General features: G+C 50.1%; 1 protein-coding gene and 1 non-coding gene across 2 annotated transcripts in view; one reads left to right on the top strand and one right to left on the bottom strand.

Moving 5' to 3' along the window:
* ZBTB16 (zinc finger and BTB domain containing 16) overlaps positions 1-18,535 on the bottom strand; it is a 209,109-nt gene extending 190,574 nt beyond the window's left edge. The window contains exons 1-2 of the mRNA XM_004382519.2: positions 18,267-18,535; positions 13,635-14,992 (exon numbers count right to left, since the gene is read on the bottom strand). Of these exons, the coding sequence (XP_004382576.1) occupies positions 13,635-14,902 (1,268 nt within the window). The 5' untranslated portion in view covers positions 14,903-14,992; positions 18,267-18,535. The remainder of the gene's footprint in view (positions 1-13,634; positions 14,993-18,266) is intronic.
* Positions 4,485-4,555, top strand: TRNAR-CCU (transfer RNA arginine (anticodon CCU)). Its single transcript has one exon. It is a non-coding gene; the product is annotated as a tRNA-Arg (tRNA).
* Positions 18,536-19,227: the final 692 nt, after the last annotated feature.

Raw genomic sequence — 19,227 nt, 5'->3', positions numbered from 1 at the left:
AGCACTCTTGTTGAAAAAACACCATCAGGGCAAGAAGAAAAAGTCCACCTATTGAAGATTTCAGATGTACAGACTTTTAATAAGCACAACGTACTTACCTGCCTGCAACCTGTGGGGGTGTGAGAGGGTTAAGACAAAATGGAACTACAGAAGCAAAGATTACCGGCACCCTTTCCCCTCTCATACAAACTGTTCTCAGTTCAGCATGTCCACATAAAGGAGGAGAAAAGTAGGTGAGGGCAGGAAGCTGATGAACCGTTGATAAATGTAGCCGCTGTAGTTCACAGAATGCCTTTTTTCTCCCATCAGGTGCCTCAAACATCTCCACGAGATCTGAAAGAGGGTCCTATCTCCCCACCCCACCCCTCCTTCCTAACACACCACTCCTCACCCTGACCCCCATAGTTTATCTTTGCATATTGGAAAAACTGGCATTTATCAAGTAATCTACTCCTCATAGATTGTTAAACAGACCACAGGGGTTATCAGTGGGCCTGATATAGGAAGATAAACAGCAACTTCTTATGCAAATAGCACTAAGAATGTGGGGCTGGCCACAGGACAAAAGTGGAATCTAGGAGAACAAGAATCTTAAGACTTTTCCTCACCTCCAACTCTGGAAAGCCACAGGGGCTTGGTCAAGAGTCTCTGGGTGGATTTTCCCCTCCTTTTCTTACAGGGGGAGTCCCTAAGTTGTGCAAAAGGTTAACTCGCTGGGCTGCTAACTGAAAGGCTGGAGGTACAAGTGCACCCAGAGATGCCTCGGAAGAAAGGCCTGGAGATCGCTTCCAAAAATCAGCCACGGAAAACAGTTCTCCTCTGACACACATGGGGTGGCCACAAGTTGGAATCGACTTAACAGCAACTCGTTTCTTGCAGGGAGAGACAGGTGTGTCTGTAGGTCTGAACTTCTTTGTAAAAAGAGAGGCAGCTTCATGTCTAACTAATACAACTCCTTTCTCTGGCCAGAAGCCTCTCCTCCTCGCAACAGCATCTCCGGGATTTCAGACCTACTGACATGTCCTTTGTTCAGGTTTCTGAGGTGTAGGACTAACGGAGAGGCAAAGAAGAGTGTTCTCCAAGGTTGGGGGTGGGGGTCAGAGGGTGACAGGGGGAAAACAATCCACAGGAAACTAGGATGAGTTCTGAGATGCAATCCATGTCACCAGGAGGTGAAACCTGCTCGTGGGCTCTGTGCATCTGCCTTTGTGGGACAAGCAGTGACAGCAGCCTGGGGTCCAGGTGGCATCTTTTCAAACTCATCTTATTATTCTAAGGGAATACTCCCATAGAACCAAGAAGGGGTGAGTGGCTGCAAGTGACAAAAGAATTGCACACGGAGGGACAGAGCAAGATGCCTCTCACCCCAGGCTGCAGGCTGGGGAGGGGGGGTCTGGGAGGAGAATGACAGAACCCAGGGCTGCCCAGAATGAAAGACTGAATGGAATCGGCTAATTTACACAGGAAGTAAGCACTTACCAGACCCTTCATCCCAACATACAAAACCCTCTGCCATATCTGGAAGCAATTACACCCAGTTAACATGATCTGCTTGCCACTAAAATTAACTGCAAACAGAAATATTTTTCACTTTTGCAACAGAAGATGCCAAGGTTTGGCCTATTCCCCCCCCCCACCAATCCACCGCCCCCAATTGAATCTGGCTGCTGGAGAATATTTAGCAGCTACTCAGCTCAAAAAACAAAAACCACTCTTGGAGCTGTCAGGACACAAAAAAAGTAAAATAATGGATAATTATGAAGGGGGAGAGGAGGGAGGGAGGTGACAATGAAAACCGTTGTGCTAGAAATCGAGGAAAGGGGCCAGGCACACGGGCCCTAAATGGGTCTACATCGCTCACGAGTCCAGCCTGGATTTTCCGCACTGAACTTCAAGGAAAGCAAAACGTTTTTGGAGCCACTCGATTTAGCAGCCACTTCACATTGTTTTTGCGTACCATCTTCACGTCTGCTGCCAAAGGGGCGGGGGTGGGGGTATGCAGGGAGGTAGACTCACAAATGTTAGCGGATCCTTAATTTAGCAGAGCATTTAGGGGACAACTGTCACGATTTAACTTTTGCATCGAATGTTCCAGATCCCTATTCTACAAACGCCTTCAAAGCAGCTTTCACCTGCTCTAAGAGGGGCCAAAGCTGCTTTTTATTTGAGACGTGCACCCACTTTTCATGTAGAGGATGAAGAGGAGGCTAAGAGGAAGTGACAACTTGTCTCCTGTAAGTGTGTGTACCATAAATGAGCCAGGGTCCCATTCTTCAAAACTCCAGGCCCAGGTGCTTCAACTTACTGACCACGCTTGTCCCTTCTCTGTGCACCCAACCCCACGACAGGCGACGAACATATTTTTCTTTTTCCTTGAATTGCTGTCAACAATGCCATACATGCCAGAGGCAGACAGATTAGTTTTAAAGTTCCTAAAGGAGGCGTCATCTCTAACCTCTTCCCCCACCACCCCGTCTTTTCTGGGCAAGGCTCTGGTATACCTCCCCTGAAAGTACAGTTCATTCCTTTGTCACCAGGGGCCTTTAAAACAGCGGCAGCAGCAATAGCAGCAAAAGTAACGCGTCCATTTGCCAGACAATCACAAACATCTTTTCTCAAAAAGAGTCAGGCAAAAGTTTCCCTCAAGAATGAGGTCAAACGCTGCTGTTTTCTGCAGAAATCACACTTAGAAACATTTCTCGAAGAGGGGAAAAAAAGAGAAAAGAGACCACGTAAGTAGCTTTTCTTTAAAGATTTTGGGCTATGATGAGGAAAAACCAAGGTCTCAATATGTTAAAAGGAAAAAGGTACTATCCATTCTTTTTGATTTTTTAAAACATTTTTACTGTGAGAAAAATACTGAAGAAGCACACACGTCCTTTAAAATATTATAACCTAAGGACGGGCCAAGTGCTGGCATTTTATACACCATCTAACTTAGCAACACCATGACAACACTATGAAGTAGATATTATTGATCTCATCTCACATACAAGGAAGCGGAGTGGTTGGGAATCTCGCCCTACTCACAAAGCTTCTAAGGGTTAGAGGATGAATTCAAACCCAGGTCCAACTCCAGACCCAGTGCTTCCCACAATTCTGCCACCACCAACACAGACCGGCAGCAGAAAACGTAGAAGCTACAGAAACATAAAAAGAGAGAAAATTAACATCCCAAGAAATCCCACCTTCCAGAGACAACCGCTGGGGGCCTGTTGGGGTGTCTCCCTCCCCCTACTCCACACACACCTCTAGACACACACACACGCGCACACGCACAAACTGTTCAATCATGACGCAGCCGCCCAGGCATGGAAATGGTTAAGCTGCCCTCACTGAATAAATCAAAAGTTCAAGGCTGCAACATACCACAATGATTCCCTCTTTACGTATGACAAGAACCAGAGAGGGGCTGAAATCCCAAGCATCCTGCGCGGGGTCTCCCCGGCCCGCACAGGTTATGCCTCCAGGGTCAGGGCCTAGGACCTTTAGCGGCAACATTCATTTCCTGAACAGGACAAGTTCTCCTGACCATAAAGCTAATAGGAACTTCCTCGCATGGCGAGCTCCGGCTGACAGGGCTACTTGTCACTGGCCACGCAGGAGGAGAGCGCTGGTTCCCATTAGTGGGTTATGATGCCAGGTGCTACTAATAAGGTACATCGGCAAGAAACAAGAGCCTGCTAAGTTGCCTCTCCAACTCTGGAAGTAATCAAGCCTGGGCTTCGGGGTTGGGGAGGGGCTTTCCTTAAAGAGAGGGATGGGGGGAACGGGGTTTAACCACGGCAGACCCCGGCAGCACCTAAGCTGCTGAACAGCTTAAATAAATAAATTTCAAACAATCCCACTGCATTTCCCCCAGCTACCATAAAAGACTCCCCCAAATTAACAGTCATAATGTTTCCCCGAGCACTCCAGGTCTGACGGCTCACCCTGAGGGAAATTATGTTTGGCCACATCTGCTTCTCACTATGGCAGGGAAAGTTGTGCCAACAGACCTAATGGCATTAAGATCGAAACGTCTGGCTAATCCACTTAGAGACCATCGCAGGGCAAGGGTGGCAGTGCCCCCCCACCCCCCAAGCTCTAGGCCTCTAGGTCTAGATCTTGCCCGGTTGGGGTCCCAAGAGAAAGAGGAAAAAGAAAGGTGGCCCACAGATGTGTCCGTGCTGTGTGCTTTATCAGTTACCTTAAATTTAATCTTGAAGTTGAATACATTTAAAACCACATTGAGAGGTAGGGGCTAACCTCATTTCACAGAAGAGGGTCCTGGCAGTTGAGAGAGATGAAATCATTTGCCCACATTCACCGTGTTTAATGAGGTGCAGCATCAGGATTCAAACCCAGGTCTAGCTGACTTCCATCTTTGTGTTCTTGCTCTACATACCTTGTCTCCCAGAAAGACAATGTTTTGATGGTGCATTTATCTTGTTCTCAGTGTGCCTGGTGGTAATGGTTTGTCAGCACGTATATGTCTTTAAGAGGCACTGGTGGCTCAGTGGTAGAATTCTCGCCTCCTATGCGGGAGACCCTGGTTCAATTCCCGACCAATGCACTTTACGTGCAGACACTATCAGTCTGTCAGCGGAGGCTTGTGTGCTGCTCTGATGTTGAACAAGTCTCAGTTGAGTATGCAGACTAAGACAGAGTAGGAAGAAAGGCATGGTGATCTCCTTCTGAAAATCACCCAATAAAAACCCTATGGATCACTCACTGTCTGCTTTACAACCTTCACGGGGATGGCTTGGGACCAGGTGTTTGGTTCCATTGTGCATGGGGTCACCTGAGTCAGGGGCTGACTCAACAGCAACTAACAACAACTTATGTCTTTACTTATTATTTCTGGGAAACCTAAATGGCCCTGAGAGAGAGAACTCTAAACACCACCTCCAAATGGCCCTTAAATTTCTCCTCTTCATCAGAATTTCTGTGACTAACTTCTAATAACTTCCGTCAGTAATGCCGCACAGTTTCCGGAAGTTCTTTCTCACATCTAACTTTGGTTCTTCCTACTGCAGTGCTAAACACAATCTGTTCATGCTGAGGAAAATCAGGTCTCGAGGACAGGGCTGAAAGCAAGATATGAATTTAGACTTAGGCGGGTTTTTGCCAGTTTTCAGCCGAACTTTCCATGCTGACGTTCTGGATCCTCTCCTTGCAGCTGCAGAGATAAGCCTCACGTAGGCAAAACCCAATCGTTTTTTTCCAGACTGAGCCAGCATAATAAGGACACCGGGGCTTTTAAGGGGAAGCATAGAAAGGGGGAATTTCTGATTATGTGGGCATGAGATTAACAGGATGGAATTTTTATTTTTGTAAATGGGTTTCTTTTTCTCTCCCTTTTTCTTTTTTTGAATCAGCATAAAAGAACTACGTCCCTAGAAGCTGGTCTCTCTTGGGGCCAGGAGTAGTACTTTGGACCCAGTGGCCTCAGCCCCCGAAACCTCAACCCTTTGCAGTAAGCTGCACCCTCATTACCTCCCTCCTCTCATGCCAGAGAAGGAAGCAAGAAGCCAGAGCTGGCAAAGTGATGAGTGAGCCTCCTGGTCACCAGGCTGCAGGCAACACACAGCTGGTCCTTCCTGCATCCCCCAGTCCCTTATGTTTCCATCAGTGGTTTAAGATCCAAGCATAGCTGTTATGATGACGTGGAAAGAACAGTGACATGGAGCCAGAAGGCTTGGGCACAAACCTTAGCACTGCCCTTTACTGTTTAACCATGCACAAGTCGACTAACCTTTCAGGTTAGCTAACCCCTATCAGCGAATGCAAAACTAACATTCACCTCACAGGGCGGCTCGAAAGTTTAAGGAGATACTATGAATGCACTTAGCACAGAACCTGACAAGTATTAAGTTCTCAAAACGAAGTTTGCTGAATCTCCTCTTGGAAGCACCCTGGACTTGGGGGGGCCAAGAAAGGGAAGGAGTTCAGGAACGCCCAGCACCCACGAGCCCAGCCGCAAGACTTCCTTCAGTAAGGTGGTGTGTGTGCGCCTCATCTCTACCTCAACCATAGTGATTTGCATGCCCGGCCACTTGCATGGGCAATAGGACACTGCATCGGTGAACTGCCTCGGCATTTGGAACTAAGGACAGTGGTATGCTGCCCAGCTAAATTTAAACAAGAACTGGATGACTCACCAGGCCTCAGGTCAATGGGACAAAGAGTACCCTGGCCACCATGGTACAAGAGATCAGCTTCTCAGGAAAGATGGAGGCGCACATTGTGTAGCCACCTCAAACACACGGCGCCCGAGGCAGCAGTTTTTGCGGTAAGGTATGAATCCACGCTCTTTACTGAAGAATAGCCACTGGGGGAAAGCAGGGTTTGGACCGGCACAAATCCTGGCTGGCACTTAGCGGTCCACATAGTACCCTGCACTACTAGCATGACCTACTTCACAACGACCAAAAAAAAAAACAACAGCAAGCATGTAAGGAAGTAAGGAACACTTCTCTGGTGCAACCACTCCTTGCACTTTATAAATATTTACTGGCAGACATCTTGTAACAACCCAGGGACTAGCTACTGTTATGATTCTCATTTTACAGATGAGGAAACCAGGCACAGAGAGGTTAAGTAACGCAACCATAGTCCCACAGGAGGTAAATGGTGAAGCTGGGATTCTAACCCAGAATACTCTAATTTGCTCAAAATGCACAGATCCAGAAGGAATTGGGTGGTGGGGCACAGAGTGCCATGGGAAATTTTGTTTTCTACCAAAATAACCGCCATAGAGTCAAGGCTGTGTCTAGCACGGCTCACAGGGAATTTGACTAAGAAAACCTTCGGTTATCATGAAAAAGTCGGGTACCTCCAACAGGCAAAGTGAGGCACACTCGTATTTAATGAATAAAACTCAAGTTTTACACTTAGGCGCTTCAACTGGACTTCTTTTCAAGTCATTACTAAAACAAATAAACAAAACAACATTAAAGTGATTGGAAATGTTTTCCTCCTGAATTAGCAAGAAGTCAAAGAGCTGTGAATGGAGTTTGATTTTAACAGTTTAGTGTAATCACTATTTTAAAGATTCATAAATAGTTTTCCCAGAACAAGCAAGAGGAAGCTTAACTGTAGCTTTCCCCTCCCAGCAATTAGCGGCTCCGTCCAATCGCGACAGCAAATTAAAACTGGGCTTCTCACTGAGATGAAAGAGCAGGCAACCTTCCCCCATTGGAAACAAAATAAAAGAAGCCATCTTCAAAAGCTCCAAGAGTTTAGTCCGGATCCCAGATAGCTCAGTGACCCTAAGCAGGTTAGAGCATAAGAAAACCAAGACGGAATAGACAGGATCAAGTCAAACGGACTTCCTACTTAGTTGGTGAATTGCCTGCCCATCTAGATTCCAAAACAGGGTAAAAATTCAATTAGCCAAAAGGAATTCATGGAAGATATAAGTGGGTGCACAAGCGGTACAACAAGATTTTTTTTTTTTTTTTAAGAGTTCATCATTATCTAGAGACAGCTCACCCAAGTGCCTAATTTAAACTACAAATAAAGAAATTAAGGCTCAGAGTGAAAAAGGGACCGACTATGGTGACAGAGCTGCAAACTGCAGTGCTGGGCCTAAAGGCCCGGCCTCTACAACAGCTGGGTACAACATCACAAAGTCTTCTGCCATCTTCCTATCTTCACAACCAACGACCTCTCCAAAAGACCAGGAGATTTCCAGGATCCCAAGAGGTCATGAACTTAAGTTGTTTATTACCCCAAAAAGGATACTTCCTGGAAATAGACGCAGATTCAAAAAGGATTTGGACAAATCTGTGAATGACAGAGCAGCCCATAAATAGCTCCTAAGAAAAGCTGGGCTACACCTGACCTTTGGGATTGACGTCAAGGGAGATGGCCACAGCCTCCAACAGTGGTATCTTAGGGATGCTGTTGGAAACCAAAGACTAGGTCAGGTGGCTCTAACCCAGAACAGCAATGCCCATGTTCTTATATGGCCTGGTGCAGAGCACCCAAGAATGTGAATTAGAAGGTGAGCTGAGCCCCTGGCTCTCTACCCATTTATAGCTGTGTACCTTGGGCAAGTCACTTATTTGCTCCAAAGTTCATTTCCTCACCTGTAAAATGGAGCAGATAGTGGTCCATAATCCCTTATCCAAAATCCTCAGGTGCTTCAGAAATCAGAACGTTTCCGATTTGAGAAAGGTACTCTGGAACCTACAGTGTTTATTACGTAACAGCCCCAGCGGAGAGTAGGGCAGCACTCTGTAATCAAACACATTAATATTTTTGCAGCAAAACATATGAATATTCAAAATAAGTGGGATAAATATAGTCTCATGACAGTTGAGATCAGGTTTTGCCACTAAATGAGTCTACTGCGAACTCACGCAAAGCCTTTTAGTTTTGAGAGCTTTTCAGACTTCGTAACCGCAACTACTGGATTATAGACCTCCACCACCTTAGGGGAGGCTGTGAGGGTAAGGAAGATAAAATAATTAAAGGTAGCTTTGCAAAGGAGAAAGTGCTACATTGATAAAGGCATTATTAATATGATTGTTGTTGTTATCATTATTTTACAGCATACCCTCTTCCAAACAGAACTTGGTTTGAGATCCGAGGTGCCTAAAGCTGGCAGAAGGATGAAAGGAGATAGAGTTCAGGGCAACCTCCAGCCTCCCAAAATTGGACTAAACCAAGGTCAACAGCTGTTGGCCCTCTACATGGTCAACCTGAAGACAGAGCAGCCGGCCATCTGGGAGAGATGGAGGCAAAGGACCAGGCCGGACTCCAACATCTTAGCTCCATGGCATATGCACCCTAGAGCCAACCCCAAGAAGCCTCTGGGAGGGCTGCACGCACGGGTCCTGGGAGCTGTCTGAGACCATCCCTTGTGGCTCCTGAGTATCCCATCCCTTCAAGAACCAGGCAAGAGCTCCTACTGTGTCTCTGCACGATATACACTGTAGCTGGTCCAAGGACTTATCTGTATAACATCCAGAGGCTCCTGGGAAACCAAAACCCTACTCTGATTCTGTAGCACTAACTTCAGAAATATATTAAGGTGAGGCTGTATGAGCCTGGGGAGACTGAGGGGCTACAAACAAGGACTGTGTTCACACTGAAGAGAACGTATTTAACTCTGAGAATGATAAGGAGCACCTGGCCCAGCTAAGCTGGTCCCTAGACCATACCCATACAAGCCTGCCTGCAGAACTGCTCCAGCCTTTCAGAGAGCATGGGAAAGAAGAGAGACTGCACCCAGAGTAATGTGAGCCCACTGGGGAAGTTCTCCGGGTCCAGAGCTTCCTCCTTCACCTGCCTGGAGAACGTCGCTGATCTAGCAGGTCTCCTAACTGTTCTGACTTCCTTCTGGATCATTTAGATAATTAAGCCCCGTTTGATTTACCCAAGTGGTGTCTTTAGTCCTTCTATCAATCCGAGGCCACTTTTGACATTGCTTTTACATTTCGCCATCCACCACAGGGAGCATGATCACAATTTTACTGTTTCCTTCTATCTGTGGCGCCAATACGTTCCCTACCCACTCCACACCAGCTTGGGATCATGTCATGTGGAAACCTATTAATTCCAGAACAAACTCTCCTGCCTGCATCACTTCCTAGTACTGTCCCCTTCCTTCCTCTCCATGCCCATCCACCCACAAAAAAATAAAAGAATAACTACTGGGCATTTATCCCTTACCAACACTCTAGCCTACTGGCCTCTTTAAAAAGCAAAGATGTCACTTTGATGACCCAGGTGGACATGACCCAAGCCATGGTCTTTTCAATCACCTCATACGCATGTGAAAGTTGGATAATGAAAAAGGAAAATAGTTGCACAACGCAAAGAATTTAATCAGCGTCACTAAATGCCACATGTAGAAACTGTTGAACTGGTGTGTGTTTGCTATGTATATTCTCAACAACAACAACAAAGTAAGTAAAATTTAAAAAAAAAAAAAAAAGGAAGACAGAAGAATCAATGTGTTCAAACTGTGATGTTGGTGAAGGATACTGAATATTCCCTGAAGTGCCAAAAGAATGAACAAAGCAGTCTTAGAAGAAATTCAACCAGAACGTTCCTTAGAAGCAAGGATGGAGAGACTTCAACTTGCTTATTTTGGACACGTCATCAGGAAAAACCAATCGCTAGAAAAGGACATCACGTTTGGTAGAGAGCTAACAAAAACGAGGGGGACCCTCCATGAAGTGGATTGACACAATAGTCACAACAACAGACTCAAATAAACCAACGATCATGAAGATGGCGCAGGACCAGGCAACATTTGGTTCTGTTATACATAAGGTTGCCATGAGTTGGTGTCGACAGAACAGCTACTAACAACAAGAAGCCTATTGGCTTAAAAAAAAATTCCTATAGCCCATTACTTCATCATGTTATATTTACAGCCAATTCCACAGTCTCCTAACATCAAAATCTCCCACTCTGAATTTTGACTTGTCTTTTTGTTTGTATGGTAGTAGTGCTGTGTTCTCCTTCCACCCAAGCATTTTCTGGATGGCGGTGGGATTGGGGTGGGGTTAGGGGGTGAGTGAGAAGAGTACTAAATAAAAAAGTAGTACGTCGATCCTGGAGCTTTGAGGGTGAGAAAGAGGGAGAAAAACTTCCCACAAAGTCTACAGGAGCAAAGAGGCTGCCTTCAGAGTAAGGGCTGGGCACACACACGAACATTTTCTCCCCTTTTTGGTTGGTGCAAATGGTTAATAAGCTCAGCTGCAAACCAAAAAGTTGGAGGTTTGAGTCAGGTTTGAGTTCAAGCCTCGGGAGAAATTCCTGAAAACCTACTTGCAGAAAATCAGCCATTGAAAACCCTATGGAGCACAGTTCTACTATGACACACACGGGGCTGCCATGAGTCGGCATTGACCCTACAGCAACCGGTTTTTGGATCTTCTGGGGTTTCTTTAGACCCCCACAGCTTTCCACTGAAGGCACCACCCCGGCTGTACCTTCTTGGACTAGAGCAGGTTACTTGCCGTCCTGAGTCAGAAGCACATTCTCCCTGTCAGCAGCACACAGCTTGACACCAAGGGTCCCAGGACCGTCACCCACCATTGCAAGCTCAGGTGAACAGAGCATTCTCTGTGCCATCTCACAGCCAACACAACCCTAGTAGGAGGTAGTGCTTAGGACACTACCCACTAGAACTCAGAGCCAACAGGGACACTGCACAGACGAGACCTAAACAAGATGGAGGGTCAGAGGTCAATTCTTCACCTTCACGGTTACCATGTGCCCATCACAGCTCTAATGACTTCTAGATGTCATTCCGCTAATTCCACACCACACCTGTTGATCAACTCCATTTTAAAAAGTGAACAAAACAAGGCTCAGAAAGTTTACATAACTCTCACAAGCTCTCACCACTAGATGTGGCTAATACCATCGCATATGCTCTTTGTGATGTAACACGGACAACCCTCCATCTCTCCCCAGAGGCATGAGGGTCCCACAGAATGGGAACATGGAACTCCTGAGAGAGTGATTTCTGTTGTGGCCCTCTTGAGTTAAGAGAAGCAATCAGAGCCTAACAAGATCCAGAAAAAAAAAATTACTTTCCACCATCCTCTATTTCTCACAGCACAAAAGTGAAATAATTCACATCCGGAGATGATGATACATCTATCTGGTCAAGTCTGGGGAGGGGGTTTCCTCTTTAGGAAAGTTTGAGCAAAAACAAACATAACCTCTTTCTATTTCTGAGTGGTGCAAGCATCAAGAAGACACGACTTGACAGCGGTTATTTTTCGCACCAACCAGAAAGAAAGAAAAAAAGCCACATTTAGCTTAGCGACACTTTTCACAGGCCCACCTATTAGGACTAAGTTGCCCTTGACCCAAGCCATGGTATTTTCAATCATCTCATATGCATGCAAAAGCTAGACAATGAGTAAGGAAGACCAAAGAGGAGCGGATGTCTTTGAATTATGGAGTTGGAGAAGAATAATGAATACACCACGGACTGCCCAAATCTGTCTTGGAAGAAGTACAGCCAGAATGCAGAATGCTCCTTAGAAGAGAGTTTGGTGAGACTTCGTCTCACGTACTTTGGACATGTTATCAGGAGGGATCAGTCCCTAGACAAGGACATCATACTTGGTAAAGTAACAGGTCAGCGAAAAAGAGGAAGACCCTCAACTGGACTGACACAGTGGCTGCAACGATGGGCTCAAACATAGCAATGATTGTGAGGATGGCGCAGGACCAGGCAGCATTTCATTCTGTTGTACACAGGGTCACGATGAGTTGGAATCCACTTGATGGCACCTAACAACAACGATCCATTAGGCAGTATAGGAGCTGGTTTTGGCTCAGGGCGATTAGATGGACTTCTAAAGGCCTCCACCCAACACCATCTCACTCACAACTCCCCCCCACCCCATACACACTTGCCTGAGCAACAGAAAACAGAGGTGGAGAGAAAGGGATACAAAAGTGGGGAATCTAGCCAGATCAGCAGATAGCAGGCAAGAGGGTGTGCAGGAAAATGCTGCATTGGTGACAACAGAAAATTGAGTTTCTTTAAACCATTAATCTGACCCAGGGACTAGAAAGTAAAATGACGGACATATGGTTATGGAAAATGAATGATAAAACCAAACCCATTACTGATTCCCTCCTAGTGAGCTTCTAGTGAGCAATGCTCAGAATACTCTGTTCTGTAGGCATGATCCTCTTCAGGATTGAGTGACTCCAACAGGCAGCAAAGTACACGGGATTCAGACCTGAATCTGAGTCCAGCTCTGCCTCTCACTCACTGTGTGACCCTGGGAAAGGTCCTTTACATCTGACTCTTAGAACCTTCCTATGGACAAGAAGAACATTACCTACCTCAGGGCTGTTGTAATGAAAATGCAACTCCATGTAAAGCATTTAGCATGAACCAGGCACATTATAAGAGTTCAGTAAATGTTTATTTCACAGAGAAAGAAACAGAAGCCAGAGGGAAGCCAATGTTAACCCAAAGTAGCATTAAATTCAGCATGGGCAGGGATGCGATAATAACAAGGCTCTGCAGGCTGCGAGACCAAGTCTCATATACCCATCTTTCGCCCTTGAATTTAAACCAGCTCCTCCTAAACATGTTAGCAGGTACAGAGAAGAAGAAGAAAGAAGAAGCAACAAGACGAACATTCACCAGGAATGATGCTCGGAACCTGCAGCTGCTCTTGCGGCCTAAGCAGCCTCCGTGCCTCCCATCCTCCTATTTGCAGGGTCCTGAGCTGCAGAGAGAGCCTGCCTTTGCAGAACCATGGGATGTGGGGGGGCAAGTACCTGAAACCTGGAACCATGCTGATTCCATGTCCAGATCCAGGCCATGAACGACCCTCATCCTGAATCCCACTTCCCTCCCTCCACTCTCTCAGTCATGCTAGGTAAAAAAGAACAAACCAACTACCAGGGTTTAAAAAAAAACACAAAAAAACAGGGGCCAAAGCAAAAGAAGAGGAAAGAGCCTGATAAAAAGTTGAGTTCTTACCCAGTGCTTGAGAAAGACCCTAGGGCCCCTCATCCCACTGTTTGTTGTTTTACAACCAGCAAGGAGGACAGGGTAGCCAGGCCCCAGGGCTTGGGAATAGCCAGGGTATGAAGGCAGGGTGTTAGGGTAGAAAGGTGAGTGGCAGGTGTGGGACTTGTGAGGGGCCTACCTGTGCTGCTCCACAGCCTCGTTATCAGGAAGCTCGACCCCACACACGCTGCACTGCTCGCCCATGGCTCGGCTCTCCGACTTCATGCCTACAGCCAGCTCGCCCAGCTTGCTGAACAGCTCTCTCTGGATGAAGCCCTGGGGCAGCAGCCCCCCATAGGTGCTGAAGTCCATGGAGACAGCCAGGGTAGGCTGCACGTGGAGCCCAGAGGTCACTGAGGATGGCATGCTCAACACTGCATCAGCCTTGTGGTTGGGCAACACGGAGTAGATGCCCAGATGTTTCTCAGCTGGGGGTCCAGGGTGCTCTGGTCGGCCAAGGGGGCCCTGGCCAGCCTCAGCTGAAGGCGGCAGCTGTTCAGCACTCTCCTCTCGCCCGTAGTGCAGCTCCCTGGCACTAGTAATGACACTGCTCCGAGTCGGGGTCCCAGGCCCCTCTTTGACCCTTTCCTCGGTCTTGTCCCCTATCCCACCTGAGATGCTAGACTCGGCTGCCCCAGGGCTGTCCTGGCTGGGCACCTCATCCACCTGCATCATCTCCGTCTTCACCTCGGCCACCCCAGGGTGCCGCCCACCCCCAGCCAGAGTCGGGTCATCAGGTCCTGCAGGAGGCTGGACAGTTCCCTGCAGGAGAGACTGTCCTATGGTCATCAAACTGTCCACTGCAGCTTTGGTGGGGCTCAAGGCCGAAAGACCAAAGGAGGTGGAGACTGAAGGGCTCTGGTCCACCATGGGCCCAGGGAGGCTCTGCCCAGCCACACTGGCATACCCACTCTCCTCGCTGGAATGCTTCGAGATGAAGATGTTCTTGAGATACCGAGCCTTGCGGTCCTCTTCTTCCTCAGCCCCGCCATCCGCCATGGTAGCCTCGTTGTCGTTGTCATCTGAGGCCTGGATGGTCTCCAGGATCTTCAGGCACTGCTCCTCCAGATACTCTATCTCTAGGATCTCGGCTGCATACAGCAGGTCATCCAGGTCCTCCGCCTTGGCTTGCAGCGTGGCCGTGTATGCATATTCCAGAATCTGCTGGAAGGTCTTTGGCGAGAGGAAGTCCAGAGTATAGTGCTGGCTATTGCGGTGGAAGAGGATCTCAAACATCTTGCTGGTGCAGGCCAGCACCGTCCGGTGGGCATGAAACTCCTGGCTGTCCACCATGATGACCACATCACACAGGGTCCCGGCCAGTCGCATCTGGTTGGCCTTGCACAGAAGCCCTGTGGGGTGGCTGGGGTTCTGCAGCTGGATCATGCCCATCTTCGTCAGATCCATGGTGCTCCCTGCGGCTCAGGCATGAGGCTCTCTTTCCTTCTGGGCTCTGCGTGGCGGGACAGGGTAGGTTTCCGGGGCCAACTAAATGGACTAGAGAAGAGAGGAAGAGGCAAAAGATGAGAGAGCGAAAGGCCGATTAGTTACTGTCCCTGAAAGTAAGAATTCAAACAGTACAACAACACCCCGCCCCTAAGATTTTAACGGAGGGGAGGAGGCATTCTAGAAATCTCCAAATCTGCCTTTACAAGCCCAGGGATGATGAGAAGAGTATTATTCCACCAGTAACATGGTGAAGGTTCTGCCACACCATATGTCTAATTCACTGCTCTATGACAACTGTTATTTCAAGTGAAATGAAAATTTACAGCAGAGTCCTGTGAAACCTGGGCTTTCTCTAAGTCTGAGAGTGGGGGGCATCTACGCATGGCCAACACTCATTATGGGGAAGTACCCTGCACTTACTTAAAATTAACAAAGACTTAACCCCTTCCTTTAGTCATCTGAAGCACTCAACTTCACTCTCAGGCCCCTGTATAGCCAACCTTACCTTTAAAACAAAGCTTTTCTAAACCCTGCCATGCTGTGGTAGCTCCAGGAGCAAAGCCAAGCCCGGCTGAGGCTACCAGCCAGCAGCCCTCGCCCACACAAATCTATGGGCAACCGGGCTCTCCTCCTTCAGGCACATCCTCTCAACATCAGCCAGTGCCTTCCCATGCCGAACCTCTCAGCCAGTCCTTCCCTCTACCCAGGGCTGCAAAAAACTAGAAGACCCTCATCCTGGCCTCTTCCTCAGGCACTAACAGGGACACACATGCACATAACCCACATTAGTTTGTCACTAGTTTGGGTCACTTCCACCCACTTTGCTGTTGTGTGCTGTCAAGTCGATTTTAACTCATAGCAACCCTATCAGAGAGAGTAGAACTGCCTCATAGGGTTTCAGAGGGTTTCCTAGGCTGTAATCTTTACAGGAGCAAATCACCAGCCTTCTCTCCTGTGGTTCGAACTGCCGACCTTTCGGTCAGCAGCCAAGCGTTTTAGCTACTGTGCCACCAGGGCTCCTTCTTCCACCCACAATTTCCTTAAAGTTATGGGTTATGGCGTATGTGACCCAAAATATGTGTGCGTGTGCACATGTCGGTGCAAGTGAATGCATGCGCACACACTTATGTAAAACGCTGCACGCATCCCCTGCCCACAAGTGTCCAGCAGACAGGAGGATCTAAAAAAAGAAGAGCGATGGGTCAGGAAGGCAAGTAGCGAAATCATGAGAAATATGCATCCCAGAGCCAAGAGTATACATGCTGTGTGGGTGAACTGCAAGTGTGCCCCACAGGCTCCCAGGAGCGGGCAAGTCCTGATACTTGGACACGGCTGGGAGGCACCAGAAGTGATAGTGGTACCAGCATCCACCCGGAAGGAGCAATCAGAAAAGGAAGACAGGGCTGGGAGACAAAGGCTTCTCCCAGAGCGCTGTTCAGGATCAGTAACAGGGCTCTGGGACTCCTGAACCCGTGTTAGGAGTGTTAAGAAGACCTCACATGCCTGGGTCTCTCCCAGCCTCTGCCTTACTGGAGCCAATATTGCAGTGAACGAACTGGGAGCAAAGCCGAGCAATGTCTCTACCTCACTCTGAGAAAGCTGCTTGCCTCCGCCAAGCAAAAAAAGGCCGGTTGGCTCCCAAGCCACAAAGCTTACTTAGAAAGGGTTAATAGGGCGGCTAGTCAAGACACTTTTGCTGCCAACATGGGGTGGGGAATGAGGCTTTCAATGGTAGGACGGCCATTCGTCTGCGCCTAGCCATCCGTGGGCTTTCCTCAGACTCCAGGATTTTGGAGAACTAAGAAGGAGCAACCAAAAGAATGGAAGCTTGGCTACCCAAATTCCCTCCCAAAAGCAAGCTCCTTGAGTCCCGAAAGAAATAAGGGCGGCCCTGGGTCTGACGTCTCCCTCACTTGCCGCCCCGCGCCCCGCGATCTGGCCGGCGCTGTCTGCAGCGCCTAGACCGGCGGCGCGGGGAAAAACCGGCTCTCGCCCGCTCAAGCCCCGGGGATCGATCGCGCTCTCATACACAGCCAGCTCCCAGCGCCCCCACGGCGACTTGGAGACGACTTCAGCAAACTTGGGGAATCAACTTTTCCTGGGGAGCCAGACACCACAAAGAAAGAGGGGCGAGTGAGAAGGAAAAGCGAAAGAGACCAGGACGAAAGGCGAGAGTCCGGGCGGGTTGGACGCGCGGCGAGAGCAGCGAGGAGGCGGACCCGCCCCGAGGCGACGGGAAAGCACAAAAGCCCCGCAGCGAGTTGTGGGAGGAAAGCCGAGAAGGGGTCTGCGGGCCCTCCCTCTCCGACCCCGGGCCGTGACCCCGGGGGAGCGATGGGCCGGGTCCCGGGGCTCGAGCTAGCGACGCCTGGAGCCGGCGTGCACCGCCTGGGCTTGTCCGAGCGTCCCGGGGAGCGGGCGAGCGTGTCGTGCGGAGCGCGTCTGTGCGTTCAAGTGGGTCCGCAGGCCGGCGGGATCGTGCGCCTTCCGAGCGCTCGAGAGTCGCTACGTGCCTGACTGCCTGCGGGTAAGGGAGTGAGTGTTCGAGAAGCTGTGCGAGCGAGCCGCGGAGCGCGAGGATGAGGAAGGCATCCCGAACGCATCAGGTGCAGAGCTGAGGAGCCCACCGAGCGCGGCCAGGAGCGCACGGCGAGCTCCGGCGCCACGGCCGGTCCCGCTGAGAGCCGAGGAGGGCCCGGAGTCCTGGAGACCCTACGGAGCTCCGGCACGGCTGCCCCCTAAAAAGGAGTATCGCGTCCAATCAAGAAAAAGAGCCCACCACGTTTCTCAAAGAGAAACAAAACCCAAGCGCGTCCCAGTCCTAGTCCCCTCCGCCCCAGATCCACTCCTCGAGTCCTCGGATCCTAGCTTCCCCGCAAGCCGGCGATTAAACACACAAATAAACCACAATCCGATATCGCGCCCGCGCACCCGTCCGCATACATACGAGCGCCCACCGGCTCCCAGCTCCAGCGCCTGCCCCCGGCAGTACAAGGCCTCCCGATCCCCAACCCTCCGTCGCGCCCTCAGTCCCGGCAGACCGCGCGGCCCCCCACCTCTCACCCCGACCGTGCCCAGGATGAGAGGGGCTGGGGAGGCAGCTGCGCCCAAGCTGACAGACAGGGCTGCCCCTTCTAGCAGACCCCCAGCCGGCGGCGGCGACGGCAGCAGCAGCAAGAAGGAGGAAAGCCGAATAAAATAAGACACGAGCCCAGTGGCCGAGTGGCCGAAGCGAGCGCGCCCCCCCAGACCTCTCCAGCCCCGGGCGCCGTGGCGCGCGGCGATCGCGGGGCGGGGCGCCCCTCCCCGGCCCCCCACTCACCGCTGCCGAGTCGGGCGCTGTGGGGTGGGTGTGCGTGCCTGTGGGGGGTGTGTGCTGTGTCTGGGAGGGCTGTTGCTGGGAACTGTTGCTCTCGGTATCACGGCGGCGGCGGCGGCATCGCCCGGCAGTTCGCAGTACCCGCTCTCATCGCCCTCAACTCCTGTCTGCTGCGAGGTTAGCAAATCACCACCGGCAGCGGCGCCTCCGCCGCGTCCCACGTCAACGCCGAGCCCCCTCCCCTGCGAGGCCCCGGCGCCTCTCCATCTTTAGTGCTGGCGGCCGAGCCCGGCTCCCTGCCCACAGCTGCCCCCCTTCCTTCCCCCCTCCCGCGCCGGCCCCTGCTCAGCCCGCCCACCCCCCCGCACTGGCCGAGACGGCGCGCACTCCCCGCCCCACCCCTCCCTCCCCTCCCTTCCCGGCGCTCCGCGCTCCGGGCTTCGCCTGACATCTAGCTGCTGCTGGGGCGCCGGCGGCCGCCGCTTGCCGGCCGAGCCGAGAGCAAAGAAGGGGCGCGTGGAGAGGAGTACAAGGACTCGGAACCTTTATGGGGGCAATGAGGGTGCGGGGTGAGGAGCAGCCCCCACCAGGGACGGATTACCCAATAAGCAAGGTACGCATGGGCTTGTGTTTATTTACTAATTTGTAGTTCACAACTTCACACCGAAACCCAGGTGAAATTGCACTACAGATTAGTAAGTAAACACAATTAAGCCCCTGCGTACCTCGCTTACTGGTTAATCCGCCCCTGTGCAACCCCCAGGTTTTTAATTTCTACCGAACACGGATTTTATTTTCCCGTGGTGCTTCAGGCGCGGAGTTTTGTCCCCCGTTCCAGTGTTTGCCCCAATTCCGTGCGTGACACCTTGCCTTTCACTTTTTCCCTGGACTCGGGGCTGCATCCCTGTATCCTAGACATCGGTTTTAAAAGCTGGCTTTCCCAGCCCAAGCCTCCCAGGCCTCC

This window comes from Trichechus manatus, unplaced genomic scaffold (assembly GCF_000243295.1).
Source record: "Trichechus manatus latirostris isolate Lorelei unplaced genomic scaffold, TriManLat1.0 scaffold00094, whole genome shotgun sequence".
Lineage (NCBI taxonomy): Eukaryota > Metazoa > Chordata > Mammalia > Sirenia > Trichechidae > Trichechus > Trichechus manatus.
The sequence above is the reverse complement of the archived record's forward strand: the minus strand, read 5'-3'. Positions and strand labels throughout refer to the sequence as shown.